The sequence below is a fragment of the Thunnus thynnus genome, chromosome 7 (assembly GCF_963924715.1).
Source record: "Thunnus thynnus chromosome 7, fThuThy2.1, whole genome shotgun sequence".
NCBI lineage: Eukaryota > Metazoa > Chordata > Actinopteri > Scombriformes > Scombridae > Thunnus > Thunnus thynnus.
Window position 1 is genome coordinate 27,607,863 of NC_089523.1, and position 16,561 is coordinate 27,624,423.

General features: G+C 38.6%; 1 protein-coding gene across 2 annotated transcripts in view; it reads right to left on the reverse strand.

Moving 5' to 3' along the window:
* Window positions 1–16,561, reverse strand: part of LOC137186384 (rho GTPase-activating protein 42) — a 61,410-nt gene that overhangs the window by 19,715 nt on the left and 25,134 nt on the right. For both annotated transcript variants that reach the window (XM_067595274.1, XM_067595275.1), the window contains exon 4: window positions 3,846–3,917. In XM_067595274.1, coding sequence (XP_067451375.1) covers window positions 3,846–3,917 — 72 coding nt within the window. The remainder of the gene's footprint in view (window positions 1–3,845; window positions 3,918–16,561) is intronic.

Consider the following 16,561-nt stretch of genomic DNA (forward strand, 5'->3'; position numbering starts at 1 on the left):
ACAACAAGCCATCGTGTCAGTTCATCCAGTGTATAGCAGATGCTGTCAAAATGTATGCAAATATAAAAAAACCCAAAAAACTATGAATTCTCTGGTTAAGAGCTGCCATGAATACCTGAATTACTTAACAGTGAGATTTGTTGTCTTTAAGAACTAATTGTTAGTTTTGACTATTATGTGAAAAGATGTTAACAGCTATAACAGTAGGTATTGACTTACACCACTTTTGCATTAATTATTATGCATTCATTTCAAAATAATACATGATAACAATAAGTCTGACCTGCCATACTTTCAGGCCCTTTACCTTTAATTCATTTCTGGATGATATGATGTTATTGTTTGTATATAATGTAATTTAATACATATCGCTTCTGCAAAAAGCAAGAAGCTGATATATACAGTGTTGCCTTCAAACAGGTGAAGACTGACCTCTTAAGGTCTACTTTGACTCTCTCATGAAATTCTAGTGATCAGGAGAAAATGTAATTACTTTCTGAAAGATTGTTTTAATGGTGTTTCTGCTTTACTGGGTAGGGCACAGTGGAAAATGATGGGACAGACATGAAAATAATGGAAAGAAATATATTTAATTTGCATTACATTATTTATGCATTTTGTTGTGTCTGCAGTGCTGTCATCTCACTGTTATTAGGTGAAATGTTTTGCCTTTTTTTTTTTTTTTTGGTCTTATTTATTAATCGAAAATATAGTAACTGAAAATCTGCAAAGTTGTTTACCCAACACAATTTGCACATATCCAGGACATTGCTTCCACCCTTGATCATCTGATGTTTAAAGTGGCCGGATTTCAGTGAAGCTGTAATAAGTATGCTGTGTTGTGCAGTGGGCAACCATGATCAGAGCCACTGATGCATAAACAGTGACTGGTTTAGTGCTCAAATAATTTGTTGATCGACTAAAAATACTTGACTAAAGCCACTATGAGTGGGATTTGAATATTTCTTCCTTCAGGCGTAATCTGCTGGTACCACTAAGACTGACTCTGTGGAAGATATCAGTGCACACCACTAGCACACAATAACGATAACACAATATGATCATATCATCATAATTTGCCTCCACTACAGCTGATTAAAAATTTCTTTTACCCAACCCCCAATTTCCCAGTGTTTTTTTTTTGCAATATAATTCAAGACAGATATGTAGAACAAAAGGCTTATAGTCATGTGCATAAGACTATAAAAGACTATAAAAATACACATATTTGTATGATTGAAAAGTTTTAGGACAGCCCACAGCTGGCGAGCATATCCCCAAACCACTTTTAACCGGATCTCTGCACTCCACAGCGTCCTGGTTAGCATATTTTGGGATTTCATAGCATGAATGCAAATGTCACTTCCGCCTCTGGAGACCCTAGCTAGCCAAGAATCATCTGATGTCTGCGCACCCTCTGTAGGATGAGGACAGCTCAAATTATCGATGGCCATCTGACTCCCATCTGGGTCTGTTTGCACTAATTTTTCACACTCAGCTAGTGGGGGGACCCCTACGGTGCCCCTAATGTTGAAGACCCTTGAAGGGAATATGATATTTTCAAAATTTCAGAGAGCAGGAATGCCACCCACGAGTTAGACACCCCCTGGTGTTGTCTTGAAAAAGTGTCCCTGGGGTCTGTTTAAATTTCAAGGCTTTAAAAAAATCACACACATACACACAAATTGTGTAGACCCACCTTAAGGCAGATTACCTCCAATAGATCTCAGCTGGTGAAAAAAAATCATACATGTAACCTTTAGAACAGCAAGTCTATGTGAGGGTTCAGACCTAAGGTTGAGGTCCACGTTGTAGGAGATCAGTTAGCAATTTAGTGGATGCACAGAAGAGCTGACTGTGTTGACACAACAACACAATACATATAAACACTGAAACCAGAACAGTCATTATTTCACTTCTGAAATTATTGCTCTTTGCCTGGGAGATAAACAACTTTTAGCTCAAAATAATGTATCTGAAACTGAAAAAAAGAAGTGCAACATAATTTCAGTTCTACATCTTGGTTTGGCAGCCAGTACATATGGTAGCTCCATGTTCCAGTCAAAATACACGATTGTTTGAGTCCTCATGGCTTTCTTGACGTGTTAAGTTTGATGGGTTTTATTCCAAAACATTTGGTTTAGCCTTGTGTGAAGCAGACTGTGCCTAATATGTCCTGTAGTGCTGCAGTCAATCTGCTAGTGTGTTATGGCCATGGAAGTGTTGTGCTTGTGCCTAAGAAGCTGATACACTGGTACGTAACCTCAGCGGGATTACTCGCAGAATACCCAAATAAGGCAAGAGCTCCCCGTTTGTCCATCTGACGTTCTCAGACATGAAGCGCAGGAACTGGAAGGGTCAGACAGCCCGCAGATCTCTCCAGATTCTCGGAACAGTGGAAAGTTGTTCAGCCACTCGTGATGTCTGCCTTTTATCTCACTCTAGTTGGACTAATGTTTAGCGGGGGAAGGGCTATAGTAGGAGAGAGCCATTAGGAGGAAGTGGTCGGAGGAAATAAGAGGTAGTGGGAGTGACGGGGGCTGTGGCTTTTAAGAAACCATTTTATAAACATGGAGAGTCGGTGCAATAACACTGAGAACTATGATAGGGGGAGAGTGAGAGAAAGAGATGGAAGCAAAATGTGCTATGTCATTACGGTAGATACATGTGATGGCCAAGACATGAAGCGACAATGGTTATTTAGTCTGGCGAGTAAAGGAGGAGAGTGATTGATGGTCACACTTCAGCACTACGAAGAGAAATAGTTCCCTCACACTGCAGGTTGGCTTGTGAGCATGCCAATGAAATACAGTAAAATGACAACTTTTTTCACACCAGTGGCTTTCAAGTCATGTAAAATATATCAAGATGAGAGTCTGACTTTGAGGCTGCAATGTCCCTCACAGGGGTTAGAGCTATGTAAAGATGTGCAAATGATTCAAAGAGTCCAGTGAGGAGTTAGAAATAGACTCTGAAACTCAGCGGGATATATGTGTGAAGGCTCAAGTTCTACCAGCTTGTTCATGTGTGATCTCACCAAGGGAATGACCACAAACAAGCTGCAGTACTTTCATTTTATGCCTTTGCGTTGGCTGGGAATGAAAGTATGGCTTGTAGCAACAAACCCACACTAGTCTTTGCAGTCAACTTCAGTTTCAACAACATATCACTGTGGAACCAGGATGCCTTCAAGCAACACTCGGCAGAACCCCCACTGTTATCAATCCTCTACGTCCAATAGGTTGGAGAGGAATGCATTACATGTTACAAGACTACAGTAATCTGATTACAAAAATGGTGAATACAATATATTGGATATTGTAAATTTATAGTAATCAGGTAATAAATGCGTTAAAAAAAAACACCTTGCTGTTTGATCATGCAGAAATATCTTTGAAGGAAGAACAGCATGCAGACTGCGAGACCGAAACCTGTGACAAGGTCTTTGCACTTTTTTTTTCACACCTAATATGTGATCTGTACATATTGTCAATTATTTTTGACAATAACATCAATCTCTATTTGTCTGACAAAGACATATACTTGTTTAGTCCAATATGCCATCTTTAACTATATAAACTAAACTAGCCACTTTAGAACTGATATTTTCAACTCAAAGTTTTAATATATTATAATACCAAACTTGAAAACTGACATCCTCTTTTATACCTCCAATCAGTCTGAGAGAGCTTCTTCTCTTAGCAGTGTCACCTTTTACCTTTAATTAGTGATTTCCATACTGTAGCGGAGATGAAGGGGGTGAGGAGAAGAGGCGAAGGGTGTCAGTACACATGAGATATCCTCTATTGTTCAGTTGCTAATTGTGCATGTAGGTGGTCTCTTACCTTCGCAGCACCGATTTGCTCCTTCCGAAATTTTTCCAAGGGAGTAATCAAAACATCATCTGCATTCTGAATCTGAAACGGAAAAATAAAGAAAAATACAGAGACAGATGTCAAAATGACCGATGTGATCTGACTGTTACCTTCTGAATAATTTATAATGACTATTAGAAGGGAAAATGTCACAAAAACCTTTAATTTAGTAGTCATTCAGTTGTATTACAATGCTCTTGCTTTACAAATGTGCCTCAAAGTGTATGACACACAGGAAATTATAGCACTGAGAATTATCCAGTTTAAGTCAAATACAGATACAATGAGTCCAAACACAAGTGGAGGATAGAGCAATCATATTCATTAATATCTCTTAAGCCAGTGACAATGAACAATGCTTTACTATGAGATACCCAAAATGACTACAGCAGACATAAGAGATAGAGCACTCAACAATGGCCCTGCTAGATAGAAGAAAATGGAGCCTTTTTATGTGAGCTGTGAAGCACCAGCATTGTCAAACCTTGCTGAAATATGACACAGCATGGTAGATGAGGGAGCTTTACAGCTACAGTCTGCAATGCATTTAAATTTTTTGAGGTATGTCTCCACATATCAGTGACCTCTCCTGCGTCATGGCCGCAGTAAAAGGTCTCACCTGGAGCCTCTACCTCCTCATTCCAGACAGAAACAGATAAGGTGAGATATATCGTGCCAATTACAGTCTACGCTCAATCCTTGCAGGTGAGTGTTTCGGAAAGGTGCCATTAAGGTGCTTCTGAATTTCCCGTAGATGGGCTTTCATCCACCGAGATCAGATGACATCAGACCGGTGGGGTCGAAACTATGGGAGGCACTGTCACAAATGACATGGCTCTTAGGTTGATTTAAGGTGTTATTCTGTGTGGTGAGTGTATGTGATAAACTAAGGGCTGAGCTCTATAATACATTTATGATACCAGCACTAATTTAGAGGTGTCGGCTGAGATGGACTATCAGCTCCTCAGCCACAGTCCTCTGAACACACATCGTCTTGGGATAGAGTTTTTGTTTTGAACCATTAATCACGCCGCATTTTCATTGTCCCAAAATAACCCTGTCAGCTCCATCACCCAACCAGAACGAGTGACTTCAAAAGAAACACAATCTCTCTGAGCCCGCAATCTTTACTTCTCTTTTTATATGTGCACTGCTGTGGGATGTTGCAAGCTTGTAGTGTAAATTTGTAGCTTTGTTGTAATAATGTTATTCAGTTACACTGTAGTCCTTGAACTATAGACAGGCTTTTCACATTTGAAATTATGATCTTATACAGTTTAAGGTTATATACATGATTTTATACATGCCATGGACACTACATTTTTCTGTCATTGCACTGTATAAACTGCATACATTTTACACTGCAAAAGCAAGTAAATCATGCTGAAATGATTAACTGATTAGTTTAATTTTAATAATTGTCATTAATCTGGTACACATACCAAAAATTAGCTGAGTAAAGCTTCTCAGATGCAAAAAATTATCTGGCTTGCTTAGTTTCACATCAAAATAATCACTGGACTGGAGCACCCCGGTAGCTGAATGGTTACAGTGCTTGCTACATAACTGCAACTCAACTCTTACCCTTGTTGCAAAAGGCAAAAATGCCCCCCCCCAAAAAATATATCTAACAGAATCATTGGACTGATGGAAAAAATAATCTATAAACACCCATTAGTAACAGCACTACAGGTAAAAGTGTTAACAGGAAGAAATATCTGAAGACTGTGGGTCTTCAGTGACACATTGGTTTGACACTCTTTCTCTGCAGCAGGTGTGACTTTTTTGGTTGCGGGTCACATAGAGAAAAACATAAGGAGTCATGGACCAAACGATATTAAGCGCAGCTATTTTCAACTGGTTACACTTAAAGAAAAACTGTGTTTTTAGAGCAGAACAGTAACCCCTGTGCCATTCAAAATTCATTTTCTATCAAAATAACTGTACCACACTACTGAAGAGTTTAACTGTTGACATTACAGTAGTTTACCGATGTCCTCACATATTACAGTAGGCATTTCTGTATCTTAAATTTAATTTAAATGAATACAAGAAAACTCTTTAAAACTCTCATTCAATAAGCAGTGCAAAATAAAAAACTAGGTGCAAAATAAGAACAGGAGAAACGATCAAGGCAGTCTCCAACATTCCTCCACAACTCTCAGGGAATACAGTTCATGGCCCAAGTGTTCACCTTAATGATTATAATGCAGTGTGTAAATCTGTAGACAGGCTATTAAAGTTAAAAGAGTCAGAACATGCAGAAATGGTCAATTATTGGTTTCTGTGCCAAGAGGTTAAAGCGGTGATAATATCACCAAAATTCAGTATAAAAGGTGTTCAAAAAACAGGGCAAAATAAAAGGCTGGGTAAAAAATAAGAGCAGGAGAAAAGATCAAGGAAGGGACAAGGCAGTCTCCAAAATTCCTTCACAACTCTCCAGCAGCCCTGAGCGTCTCTTTCTTGCAAGTATTCAGACTGGTCCATCAGGTAATTCTTGAGAATAAGTCTTTTAGGATGCTGAAGGGGCAAAAAAAAGACAGAATATATATCGTTACAGAAGTTCTAATATTCACAATGATAGAAACAGAGTGTGTGTATGTGTGGGTGTATGTTTCATGATGGTATTGCAGGTGGTCCATGAGTTCAGTAATGTAATTGTAAACAATGTAGAAAAACCATGTTTAAACAGAAAGGGAGGGGTAAGTAAACTGTATTACAGGATAAGCTGGTTATGTAGCCTATGTAAATAAAGTAAATGGGCTTATTAGCACATCAAATTGGTAACTGTTTGTTAGATATTGTTTTACTACATTTTATTGAATACATTTATTAATTAACTGAGGTTGTCAACACATCAAATACTAACTGCGTCATACATTTTTAACTCACCAATGATGGGAACAGCAGTTCACTCAATGGGAGCAGTAATGTTGCGCCTTGGACTGAAGAATAGCTGGCACGTACAGGAACAAGCCTTGTTGTTGAGATGCAAAGAACATCGCACAGATGGCTGTCGGTCAACTTGGTTCTCAGTTGGCTTTTGTCCAGTCATCAGAGAAAAGATTTGCTCGTGTGGCACCTCATGAGAAGAAACCTGGCCTTTTCCAAACTCAGACAGAACTCTGGTAGGGGGAGAGAGGCTGATGTCGACTCTTCAGAGAATCGTCGAATTGGATCTCAGTAACCTCCAATTGCATACTCTCATCGACTTCTGCTGCATCAATGGAGGAGGGGGTTGTGAAGAGCTTGATGTCTTTCTCAATGTCAGCAAAGTCTTGGAAGCGCTAAGTGAATTCTGTCAGAGGAGATGTGATCACTGACACATATTTCACCTCTTTAGTAGAAAGGCTGGCATTGGAGAAGACAGCCTTAAGTTCCAACAGTGTGGGGAAGTGTTCCACATTGAAGTTTTGTAGTTGTGTCTCGAAGAGATGGAACTTCACACGGAAAGCTTTCAGGTGTGTGTAAAGTTGAGGCATGAGCTGATCTTTGCCTTGCGGGCTCTTGTTCAGTGTGTTTACTTGGCTTGTCAGATCAACTACAAAAGCCAGGTCTGCCAACCATAGAGGGTCACTCAGTTCATGAGGAGGTCTTTCTCCCTCACAAACTGGTCAATTTCACATCTCAGGAAATAAAACCACCGCTGTGACCGAGCCATCACACATCTGAGTCCTGGATTACGTCTTTATATTCAGCATTAACTTCAAATAGGAAAGCCTAGAATTCCCTGTGATTGAGCGCTTGTGCTCAAATTAAGTTGATAGTTTTCACCACAACGTTCATCACATCACTGAGCTGGACTGCCTCGGCACTGAGTGCCTCTTGGTGGATAATACAGTGCATTTTAATAGCCTCAACTTCATTGTCGTGAACCTTCCTTCACACCACAGACGCCATCCCATCCCGCTTGCCTGTCATTGCTGGAGCCCGATCTGTTGTAACTTCACACAGCTTGTCCCACAGCAGTTTCATGTCATCCATCGCAGTAGATACAGCTTCAAAAATGTCCTTACCCATTTGCGGTGCCCTTCAGAGTTCTAAGATCAGGCAGCCCCATCGGTGATGCAAAAGTTATAGTCAACTCCCTGCAAAAAAATTAACTGCTGGGCTGTGCATCTGTGCTCTTGTCACATGCACACATGCAATCGAGTAAAAATCAAATGCACTAGCTTTGCCTGACACTGGCTGTTTTAAGTTAGCTAACAGGTCTTTGTCTCATCGGGCAACTGTTTTTCTGGACATAGTGACGTTGTTGAATTCTCTGGGAATATTATCCCAGCAACTTTAGTGAGGCGCACTTTAATAAAGCTACCTCGTAGCTAGCCATCATGACATTTTCCTGTACTTTGTTAGCATGAAAAAACTGCTGCTGTTAAGCTAACAGGCTAGCTGTCAGTTTTTTTTAACTTTCTGCCTTTCTGCTCTCACTCTGTGTCAGTAAACAAAGTGTAGGACTGATGTTTCATTTAATAGTGTCTTCAAACATTATAATCTTTCATCAACACACTTACATGTACACGGTATACATTGTACATACTAATGAATTTTTTAAAAAGATGATTAAGAAGAACAATTGGAATAACTCAAGATTATGCTCAAATTGGGAAGCCATCAAGTGCACAAATACTTAGCATTAGCTTTAGTATTTATTTACAATTGCATAGTATCAAAGTGAATGTATACAAAAATCACTTCACATACATAACCCTTCCAAACCTGTGATATGGTCAATTACTAGATGGGGTTTAAAATCATGGGAAAGCATACGGAAGTCTGTACATCTTTAAGATAAACCAAGGAAATCTGGTTACAAGTGACACTCCATTAGGGGTGTAGAGGACATTTGACGGTCATCAAATCTAGCTGTTATAATCCTCCAATGATCGTGTTATCTACTGTATCAACATTGAGAATTATACTACTCCGCCAGTGTGATAATGTCATTTCCTCTGTCTTATCTCCCATGCTTTCAGTCTAATCGAGCTTGCAGTATTGCTGTGCTTTAGATGTTGATCCCTAATATCATTAGCTTTTTTTTCATTTTCAGTTAAATGGACAGGACAATTAAATATACAGCACTATAAGCTTTTGAGATTATGTTCTAATGTTCAGAATTTAATGAAAGCAAGAAAAAAAAAATCTTGTCCTTTTGTGGATTTCTATAGAGTTGAATTTATTCTGCACATCACTGGAGTCTGCAACCTGACTGTGAACATACCAGGCAGACAGATTATGTAAATAATTTTCTGAGAACAACATTTGGATATTTTAGCACAGAGTTAAGCTTTGATTTACACATTTACACATAGAATAAGCACAAATCTAATTGTTTCCTATTGTCCATTTCTAAAGAAATAACAGTGCAGCACAAGTAGTGCCAACTGGCACATATTAAATGCAAACCAATTCAGAATACAGACAAAAGAAATTATAATCAGCATATCAAGATTTTAATGCTCAAATTTCAAATCAATTTTTGATTATTAATTTCCAATAAGCTAATTCAGATGTTTATACTTGCAAGAGGCCAACTTATTTAATACTCAATGGATTACTTTCAAACTGGCATTGTGCCGAATGCCCTCAGCAACAGCCTCTCTCAACAGGATTAAATCCACATGAGCGAGCACAGTGTGATGCTTGAAAGGATGCAATAGCACTAAGCAATTTCATTACCGGATAGGGGGAGGAATGTCAATGTGCTGTATTTCACTTGCTCCTGCTTTTACCAGTCCAAATATCAAGCGGATCAAAAGTGTTGCTCTGAGGTTAATTCCCAGAGACAGATCAGAATACCACCAAGGGCTGACCAAATTAAATAGTACAAAGTGTACAAATTGCAATTTGTCTTCGACACCTGTCAAAAAATATCTCTACAATTTATATAAATGAGAATATCTACACTAAATAGTTTGGAAACACGATTAGTCATCTCTGCTTCATTCATTTATACACCCATAAAACACCCTGAAAGATATTACACCTTTTTTCACAACTTTTCCAACACATACACTCGTGTGTTATCATTCTGACAATATCTCTTCACAGTGTGCATACACAAGCATAAATCAGAGAAGACCCTATAGGTAACCATCCCCCAGGTCAGCTCTTGTTAGTATAGCACTCACTCATCAGGTTTACTTCACAAGCTCACAAAACCCTGCTGGAACACATTTCTTGACAAATTTACATTCTGCAAACATTCATGCAGAGTACTGTGTTTCAGATCTATTGGATGGATACTGAATACATGCTGTAGGTTGACTATGTCACATCCATTCCTGGGAATCTGTTTGTGTACTTCTGTTCTTATATGCCTGTAGGTTATAATCATTGTAGCATTTAACTGTGAATTGCTCTGTCTCACTGGTTGCAGTATGTAAGTCTATAACTGCGTCGTAAATAACATTTATAGGCTTTTTGCCTGTTCTGTTGTGACAATGTCCTCACAATGAAAAGGCAACTTAATACACCTAAAGCCCTGTTTCTTTGTTGTAAATCAACAGAATCTCTCTGTACATGAATACCCACAAACGCACACATAACATATATTCACACCAGTTCTGCCATTTTTGCCATATGAGGAGGCGTAATAAAAGCTTGCTTGGTCACCATGTTGCACTATCATTCAAATGAAAAAGCATACATTTGTTTGGTTTTAGCAATTTCACTTTCACATACGATATTCAAACAAACATGGCTCCAGGCAGAGAAAAGAGTTCAGGAGAAAGGCAACTGGGCTTTGACAAGAGGATGTTTTATCAGGCTGTGCTTGCCAATTAAAATCTGCTAACTATGACAATTTCATAAAAACCTCTGACAAAAACAAGGCACTGACATTTTTAGATCTGAAGAGAAAAACATTAAGAATTGCCTAATGGTAATTTACATGAGGCATGATAATTTCAATATATCCTATTATTTTCTATGTACAGCACAGACATGTTATGCATTATTATTGACAACCGTCTTCAGGCGGGCTTTTGGCCAGTATTGATTTGTTTAGTGTCTGTTGGGCACAAGCAAATTGACTAAATGAAGTGTTGAGCAGTCAAGAGGGGACAAAACAACAACATTTCGCTTCAGCAGAGACAAATCTAGAATTTCTTAAAGTACAAGTCTGATGTTTAACAAAATATTGATTTCAGCACAGTAGAAGAGAAGTTTCCAGTTTGATTTAAGGGTAAAAGTTCTTGTCATGTAATTCTTTCCATCTGTTTAAAATGAATGATGGATAATCTCGCCAAAGGTTGTCTCTCCACCTTGAGACCACGAGGAGGTCTCTGGGTGATAAATATTAATTTATTGATTCAACTATGCATCCTGAAAGAGGCCTGCGTTCTTGGAAGGATTACATTTTCCCGTTAGGTCCTTACCTTAGTTAAGCTGTTGTGTGTGAATGATCGACTTAAGCCTTTGAGACTGAAATGCAGCTGATCCGAATGTACAACTGTGTCAATTTATTAAGCGTGAATTCCAGCACTGAAACGTTACCACATGTAGCCGAGGAATGTTAATAAGTGCTGCCGGTAGAGCTTCTGAGTGGGATAACATGGGTGTGCTTTTCCTTCTGTGAAAAAAGGCTGTCTGAGTGCCCAACATCTGCACTTCTTTGTCTTGAGTTGTATTCCAGTTAATGGTAGCCAGCAGCATCAAATAAAAATATCAGCAACACTCGCACCAATAACCACAATGACAGCAGTAGCAACCAAACGGAATTAGCCTAACTCATTACAGTAGGTGTAAGCAAAGCCCCCACAACCTAATTAATGTGTTAAATGCATAATAAACATTATTGCCCTCATCATCATGACAGAATAAAATGTTCCATTTCATGCTGACGGTGTGATATGACCTTTATTAAAAGAGGGAGTGCAATAACAGTGCATTTCAGGCACTTCTGTCTGCGGATTGTTTTGGAGGGGAGGTGTGCGTGCGTGATTGTGTGTGTGTGTGTGTGTGTGCGTGGCAGGGAGTAACAATCTCATTGCAGGGCTAAATCTTTATCTGGTGCAGCACTGGCACCTGCAACAAGCTGAAAAGTCATCCTCCCCTAACTTTTATGAGCTATGAAATAAAAAACAAACCTTCTGCAGACAGAGTCACAGAACAGTGTGAGATCAGATGTGACACATTTGCCCTACACATTTCATCGGAGAGTAAGCTGTTAAGCAGGGATATGAAGCAGGCACGGAAAATGGAGACAGTATAGCTAGTTTGTGGGTCCCATGAGGATTTTCTGTTGTTTGTGTTAAGTACAGTTTGGTTGCCTGTGATATACTGTTTTGCTTGTTGAATCCAGACTTTGAAGGCTGCTGTAGAGTTGTTGTTTATGTATGTTTATCCTTAAGCATTAAACTACTCTCTCCAAATGAAGAGCCATGGTATTAAAATGTGTGATCTGTATTATTTCGCAACACAAAATTGGAGTGTTTTGAGTGTTAAGATGATTAAATATTAAAAATTATAATTTTGTGTTTGTCGACTGGTTTTCCCTTAAGAGCATCAGGAAACATGTTTTCATTATTTATTAATTATCAATTAGAATTAGCTGATGTCTTAGGCTAGTCTCCTATCTTCTTAGAAAGAGATAACCATAATCATAACCATTTTTAACATACATTTATGTTATCTGATGGTTAGAACAGAAAAGGTTAACGTTTGAAACACCTCACATTAAGTATGAACTCTGCAGGGTGAAATGACAAGCTGGAGTAATTTAAAAATAGCGTTAATATTTATTTACTCATGATACCGGTGCGTCAAAACAGGAGACTTTGCTGTCACTCAGGTGTGTGAGCGGAACAGATGATGTGGAAGAGCCGGTGCAAAAAGTACAGCTGTCCCGACACTGCGGTCCCAATGCACTGAGACTAAACATTTACAACACCGACCCAACTGTCAAACATGTGTCAAAAATGCGGGTAGCTGTCAGGAAGTTAGTAAAGCTGGCAGGTGGAGTTTACCGAGGATCCAGAGTGAGCATGATAATTTGTCAGCTGAAGTAACATAAATATTCAAGTGCTATATTTCATGTATTAATTAATATATTTATAGGGAACCTTCAGACTGATATATTGGAACATAAAAAAAAATCTTGTCTCTGAGAGGTACTTCTGCACGCCCGGCTCTGTCGGATCCAGTTCCTCTTTACCGAAGACGAGCGACATTATGTCAGCAAACAGCTCTTCTGGTGACTGCCTAAATACCTCCTTTGCTCTCCACACTTTCCAAGAAACAGCTGTCTCCAGACTGACTGTTTGCATCAGAAGTAAAAATGCTTTCCATCAGAGGAATCTGTGACCCTACCATACTGAAGTGACACATAACAAGCACAAAGTATAAAGACAGCGAGAGCAGCGGGAAGGAAAGGAATCTCTGCAATGCAGCATGAACAGGATTTTAAAACGGTGACATTCATCAGCTTCTATGATATTTGTGCTCCAGGTTTATCTCAACCAACACATATGATCTGGAGACACACCTGGAACACACCAGGTCAATGTTGCTTTGCTTTGTTGAAATAATGCTTTGGCAGGAAACCTGTAAGATAGAAGGTGTTTTTATTCTTTGCTTGGATTTTCATTTTTTAATAGATGAGTGAAAATAAAGTGAGATTCAGACACAAATTAGATCAACATAAAGATCGGATAAATAGATAAAAACCACTTTGCTCAACCCTTCAATAAGCTGCTACAGTAAGAAACCATTAGCCTAAAATCACAACAACCGCACAGTTAAGAAATGGATCACATTACACTGACTTTCAGTTTAGATTCTGCATCCCAGAAAAAATAGTACTGTAATCATGGCTATATATATATTATTGTTACATGAGCAGTCTGTGGTTTAAAGTCTGGGTAAAGCAATAATAAATATATGTTCAGAGTTTGTCACAACACAGAAAAATGTGTAATTAACCACCCAGCCAAAATCGAATGATTAAAAAAGTAAGTATATAAATTATAAATATATAAATTAAGTTTAAAAATGAGTCAACAATGCTTGTACTAAACTCCCATATAAAAATACACAATTTCAAATAGAGCCTTGTCTGTAGGTGTAAGGCAAGCAACATGGGTGATATTTTAAAAATAAACGATGTTAGGAGCCACTGTTTAATTCAGCACATATTGTGTATGTAAATGTGTCATTGTGGGTGTATGTGATGTGCTATTGTGTGTAGCTTCGTATTTTTGTATTATTTGTCCTGTGTGTTTTTTGCTTTGTACTGTTTGTTATTGTTCTGTTATATGTTTTAATCGTGACTGCAGATGAAAGTTAGCTATAAGCTAACTTTGGTACAGTAAATCAAATAGTAACATTTATGTTAAACACTGTACATGGTCCCAATAAATAACTTAAATGACTAGTTAACAAGCGATCCATCACCAATCATTACGTTACGTTAAATCGCCTTTTTTTCAATGGAGCTCAGTGCACTTAACGTTACTCACTTCTCTTCTGGAGAGTCCTTGGTGGCTTCATTGTGGCCATCACCCTTGGAGCAACTGCCTTTCACGGCATGCTTTTTGGTGAAATGCTCTCCCTCCGGCTGGGGACAGCCGGTGCTGAAGCCGAAGCTGCTGGCAACTCCACCCATCAACAGACTCTTCAGTCGGGTTTAAAATAACTCCTCGGGCGCTAACGTTGACCGAAAATGGCCCCCTTCACCAGTAACAGCGGATTATCCGAAGTGAATCCCAGTTGTCTTTTTATGTTTATACAACTTTCTGTTGTAAAAATAGTAACTATGAGTACGTGCGCTCTAGTGTTTATATATTGGGGGAGGGGTCATGCTAGTAACCCCTCTACGTCATCAAGCCACCGTTTCAGACCCGACCAAAAAATGTTGAACACAGAAATGGTGAAAAACAGAAACAGAACAGTTTAACGCTCTAACTCCACAATTCAGTGCTACATACAGTAGCTCACAGTCTTTTCACATGTTTTCAGCAATTATTCTCTAACATGTTTAATGTGTTTAAAAAAAAATCTCTGATTTTCCTTTACACAGACTTTAATATTTGGACTTTGAGTATACAGTATATGCATTACTGAGGTGAAAAGTGATATTCACACAGTGATATCCTGGCTCAGGTTAACTGAGGCTCATTTTAGCTGTGGGGTGGATGGCACAGAGGTTTAATACTGTCTGTTCCAAATACTCTTCAGTCTTTCATTAAACAAGCCACCATGGATATCGCTGAGAACAATGACTGCCTTTATTTTACACTGTTGTTTCAGGGTCAACGGGACATTCCTCAGTTCACAGGCCAGCACACAAGGTACCCACAGAGCTGAGTTACTGTACTGTTAAATCCTAAGAAAACAGCAGCAGCATATGCCTCACTCCACACAGAGACACACTTTAAACCATTTGGTTTCAGTTCTGTGGCATAGACAAATTATGTGTAATTGTATGTGTTTAAAGGCTGTTGAAGAAAATGTAAACCAAAGGAAAATGCTCAACATGGGAAATAAATGCAACGCAGTGCAGCAAATCAGCACTTAAGGGAGCATGAGGATTTTTGTTGTTCATCTCATAGAAGAGCAGAAAAAGGAGAACAGAATTACAACATGCATCTCACACTGAGAGCAAAATAAGGATGCTACAGCTTGTTGAATACAGCCATACTGTCTAAGATTTGAGCAATAGCTCTAAAGAACAGAGGGACTGTCATACATTCTCAGCTTTTTACTCTAATTCAAAACCTACATAAGGAAAAACTGCACCCTAAATAGGGGTTTCATGTCATTCATATTTATTAGATTCATTAATGAGCTGAGAGTGCATTTAACATTTAATATGTCTTTAGTTTTTTCTCAATCTGTCAAACATGATCAGGGTCCTTCAGCAATTTTAAGATGTTTGTTTGAAAATCACTTTTGAACTTGCTATAAGAATTTGGTGGTGGTTTTTCTTCATAAATTTCCTATACATATATATATATATATATATATATATATATATACACACACACACACACACACACACACAATAAGTCTACTATTGACCTACAATAGATAAGAACTATCATAGAGAATGAATTGTTCCTGTTCCTCACACACGGGAACTTGTTATGTACATTCAGGGCACAGTACAGGATGTCTCAGGCACGTTTTGAACAGATACTGCATTTCATCTGATTAACTTCAGCTCAGCTCAAAATCGTAGTCTCCCGATCTAGTCTGGCATTTAGGGAAAATTGTGAAATTGTAGTGTATACTGATAGCCTGGCATGTTTTGAACTGCACTAGTATATATTACATTTACAATTTGGAATATATAAACCTACAACTGAATATAAAAAGCTACACCTGATTTGTTTGTTCCTCTTCAATTAGAAAAAAAAAGCAACAACAAAAACAGGAAAATACAATCTGTTTTCCACCACAGCCATAAAAGGCTTCCTCTCAGGGGGATACGATCATCACTCCAAAGCCACAACATGAGGGCACTGCCCTTCCACTCCTAAATGCCATCCATGTTCAGTAGTGCTGAACCTTCTCAAACCATGCAGAACTTGAACCACTTTCACTCTTTTTATGCTGCTGAAAGGGTTATCAGCAGGGGAATTATAGCAGAAATGTTTTTAAAAAGATAGAATTTGGGAAGTCTTCCCTTAGAATAACAGACTTTGGGTTGTTGGTAAGCCAATCACAAAGTACACAAGCAAAAA